The following is a 3,898-nucleotide window of genomic DNA, read 5'->3' as shown; positions in this document are numbered from 1 at the left end:
ATTGTAAGGAATAATTAATTTAAAGGGGCAAGGCTTTACAGGAGAAATCGCTGGTGGCCATTTTAAGTCAATTCTGTCACGGGCAACCGTTATATCAACATAAAAGAATCAAAGGAGTGAATATCCTTTCCTTCAACTGTTGACTAATTGTAGAACCAAAATGTAATTTCGCCAAATGTACCTTGACCAGCGCCTGGGGACACGGTGGGGCATTTGTGAGGTGGAGATTATTATGAATGGCACATATAGAGAGGTGGTAACACTGTAGACTCAGACACCACGGGCAGGAGGGGAATGTGTGACACCAGACAGGAGGGCTAAGCAGGCAGTTCAGGGGTCTCCTGTGGCTATTCCCCTGAGAAACAGATACACCGTTTGGTAAACTGTTGAGAGGAACAGCATCCAGCGGACAACAGCAGCAGCAAACTTCATGGGGGCATGTTTGTTTCTGCTGTCGTGGGAGGGAGTTTGCGCCCAGAAATCAATAGTAATTGGGGATTCAATTATAAAGGGAGTTTTTGTGAAATGGAAGTCCAGAATGGTGTGTTCCCTCCCTGTTTCCGGGTCCTGGATGTCTTGGAATGGTTGCAGGACATTCTGGGTCGCGAGGGTGAACAGCTACTGGTTGTGGTACACATTGGTGCAAATGACATCGGTTAACCCGAAAGGATGGGCACTGAAAGCAGATTATAGAGATCTACGAAGAAAGTTGCAATGCAGGCGCTCAAAGGTGGTTATGTCAGGACTACTTCCAATGCAACGAGCTGGTCAGCGTAGAAACAGTACCATATGTAAGATAAACCTGTGGATGAAAAGATGGTGTGACGGGGTGGACCAATTCCTGGGATATTGGAACTTGGACCAGAAGAAAGCTGCAACCTCATAAACGGGGCAGCAACATCCCTGGCCCGTCAAAATATCCGGAGAGTTTGTGAGAGCCCGTGGATACCTCCTTTCACCAGGCGTCATAAGGAACCTCCGAGTCCTAGATGGGACGCAACAGGTGATGGAGCTTCAACACCATCACCGCTTGAGAAAAAGGATGAATTCTCCTGATGTGCTCCCAGCGCAAAGCATAGTCCATGGTCTGGTACACACTGGCCCGTAACTGAGGCAGAGTCAGAGGATCCGGGACTGGGACGAAAGTATCACACAACCCAGGAGTCAGAGTGGGAAGGATGTCGTGATTTTAATGGAGTCAAAGAGGTTGATATCATAGAATGTGAGTGCCCAGATTTGGACTGGTCTAATCTTGAGTTAGATTTAGCTTTGTTGTAACATGTACTCAAAAGTGTACAGCAAAAAGTTTACAAATCGCCCCTAATAGGACCACCTGAGGTAAAAATGTAGATAGTTACAGAGTCTTCAGTTCAAGTTTCGTGGCGGGGTGGCATGGCAGGGAAATAAAGAAATAAAAAATCCAGTATTAGAGATCATAGGAATAAATTTTATAAAAAAGAGAGAAATAAAAATGTTCAGCAAAAGAGTCCTTCAAACCCAGTCCACGCTCCCAAAAGCTTCCAGTCCCCACTGAGCGTTGACTCCAGACCGCGCTGGGATTCACCTGGAGGCTGACAAGGCCGGGAGACCCCTCTGTAATCACCTGGAGGATGGAAGTTCACGCTGAGGCCACATTGGACCAAAGGCCGCTGAGAGACTGCCGCACGGTGCTGAGCCTCCACCATGCCCAGCCAGGAGACCGACTTGCAGGATGCAGGAGTCCTGGATGACGAATATAAACAGGAGAGTGGTGTTCTGTTCACCCGAGAAGCTGGATCTCAGTGTGCTCGAACACCATCGTGTATTGGGTACATGTCAATTCAGGATGACAGCACACAGCCTGCATGGGGTTATTTCAGACTGGTTCTGGGCTATACGTTTGCTATGTTACCAAGCACATCTTCACTTAGTTCAATAAAAGTAATTGACTGTCTTAGATAATTTTTAAAATAGTGATTTCCGAGACAATTTCAAACCAAATAGTGTGTCGCTTCGAGAAGAGAATGAAGTTAATGTGTTGAGACTACTTTTGGTCCTCTTGATGTTAGAAATTTCAGAACAGCCATAAACACAGCCCTGTGAAGTTACAATTTATTTCAATCTTTCCTTTCTTTCATGCATTTAGGGATTTGATATCTGTGCATCACGACAAAAGGATGACCAATGTAATGGAGACAAATGAATCTCACAGCACTAATGGATTGTTTGATGTTGCAGGAGGGAGTTCCTGTAATACAGTGGGAATGGTCTTCATTGTTATTGCAGCAGGATCTCTAAGTTTGGTGACCATTGTTGGAAACATTCTGATCCTAGTATCTATCAAAGTCAACAGACATTTGCGAACTATTAATAACTATTTTATTATCAGCTTAGCCTGTGCGGATTTCATTATTGGTGCATTCTCTATGAACTTATACACCGTTTACATTGTGGTTGGATACTGGCCTCTGGGTCCAGTGGCATGTGATTTCTGGCTTGCTGTAGATTATGTTGTCAGCTATGCCTCTTCCTTGAACCTCCTCATGATCAGCCTTGATCGCTACTTCTGCGTGACAAAGCCGGTTCACTACCCTGTGAAGGAAAGACCGAAGATGGTCTTGATGATGATTGCAGCTGCTTGGGGATTGCCATTTATCCTGTGGGCGCCGCCCATTATCTTCTGGCAGTACATCGTAGGGGAGCGGACAGTTAACGAAGGTGAGTGTAATGTACAATTCTTCTCAAATCCAGCTGTCACTCTCAGTATCGGTACAGCTTCTTTCTATCTCCCTGCTATAATCATGGTGACTCTGTACACATTCATATCTCGTGCAAGCAAATGCCGAATTAAACAAGATAAAACAGCACCTGAAACAAGTAATTCCACAGTTTCTTCCAGCCCAGTGAAAGAAAAAATAGCAAAAACAAATAATAACAGAATTCCAACAATTCCTGTTGTGCCTCTGCATGATCAAGTGCAAAGTGGCAAAATACCCGGGCAATTGACAGTTGATGGCTATGACCAAAGTCATCAAGATGAGCTCACTAATGATTCAACTTATCTCAATGCATTGCCTGCGAATGAGAATCAGGAAGAAGCAATCCAAGGCAAAACAAGCGTTTATGTGGGACAAAATTATTTTCGGATTGACAACTCCAATTGCTTCTCAATGAAGGGAATTTGTAAATTTGAAAAAGATGTGGACTGTGGCAACCCAGCAGGAATACTCCCAAATATCAACAGGAAGAAAAGGAATGTCCCAATGATAAGAACAGGCCATAATTTAGGTAACATAAACAGGAATACATCGAAGAAAGTATCTAAATCTCGAGAGAATCAGGTAACCAGAACCATACTAGCTATCATCCTTGCATACATCATTAGTGGAACCCCATACAATGTCATGATGGTGTTGAGCACTTTCTGCTCAATTTGTATCCCTGACACAATGTGGACCATTGGATATTGGCTCTGTTACATCAACAGCACCATCAACCCAGTCTGTTATGCTCTGTGCAATGCCATCTTCAAGAAAACCTTCAAGAATCTTCTCTCATGCAAGTACAAAATTATCGATACAACAAAATGAAAGAAAAGCTACGAGTATAATTTTGTGCACTTTTCAGAAATATAATTGATTTGATTTTCCTTCATTTATATTCAAATGTACAGCAGGATTTTAGTTTAATTGTGCCCGATTATGTGTCAAGTTGACACTTATATGTAAGATCTGAATGACGTTTTAAACATAACAACTGATTCGTATGCTTCCTGTTGGTAAAATTGATGCTACTTATTCGAGTAGATTTTTGAAGGAATGAGATGGTAAACTTACCTATTATTTACGCATCATCAAATACAGCATAAAGTTGTTCTGTGAGAATATTTCATTTGATGATATTGTGCTCATTAACAAGA

General features: G+C 42.8%; 1 protein-coding gene across 1 annotated transcript; it reads left to right on the top strand.

Moving 5' to 3' along the window:
- The first annotated feature begins 1,683 nt into the window (after positions 1-1,683).
- Positions 1,684-3,569, top strand: LOC132206233 (muscarinic acetylcholine receptor M2-like). Its single transcript, XM_059639606.1, has 2 exons — positions 1,684-1,808; positions 2,126-3,569. The coding sequence occupies exons 1-2, from the start codon at positions 1,684-1,686 to the stop codon at positions 3,567-3,569; spliced, it is 1,569 nt and encodes a 522-aa protein (XP_059495589.1).
- The last annotated feature ends 329 nt before the right edge of the window (positions 3,570-3,898 follow it).

Source organism: Stegostoma tigrinum, chromosome 34 (genome assembly GCF_030684315.1).
Source record: "Stegostoma tigrinum isolate sSteTig4 chromosome 34, sSteTig4.hap1, whole genome shotgun sequence".
Lineage (NCBI taxonomy): Eukaryota > Metazoa > Chordata > Chondrichthyes > Orectolobiformes > Stegostomatidae > Stegostoma > Stegostoma tigrinum.
Note: the sequence above shows the minus strand (reverse complement) of the source record. Positions and strands in the feature narration are given on the sequence as shown.

Coding starts and splice junctions, on each gene's coding strand:
- LOC132206233 (XM_059639606.1), top strand. CDS start 1,684: ATGCCCAGCCAGGAGACCGACTTGCAGGATGCAGGAGTCCTGGATGAC. Junction 1,809..2,125: donor CGAACACCATCGTGTATTGG/GTACATGTCAAT, acceptor TCATGCATTTAG/GGATTTGATATCTGTGCATC.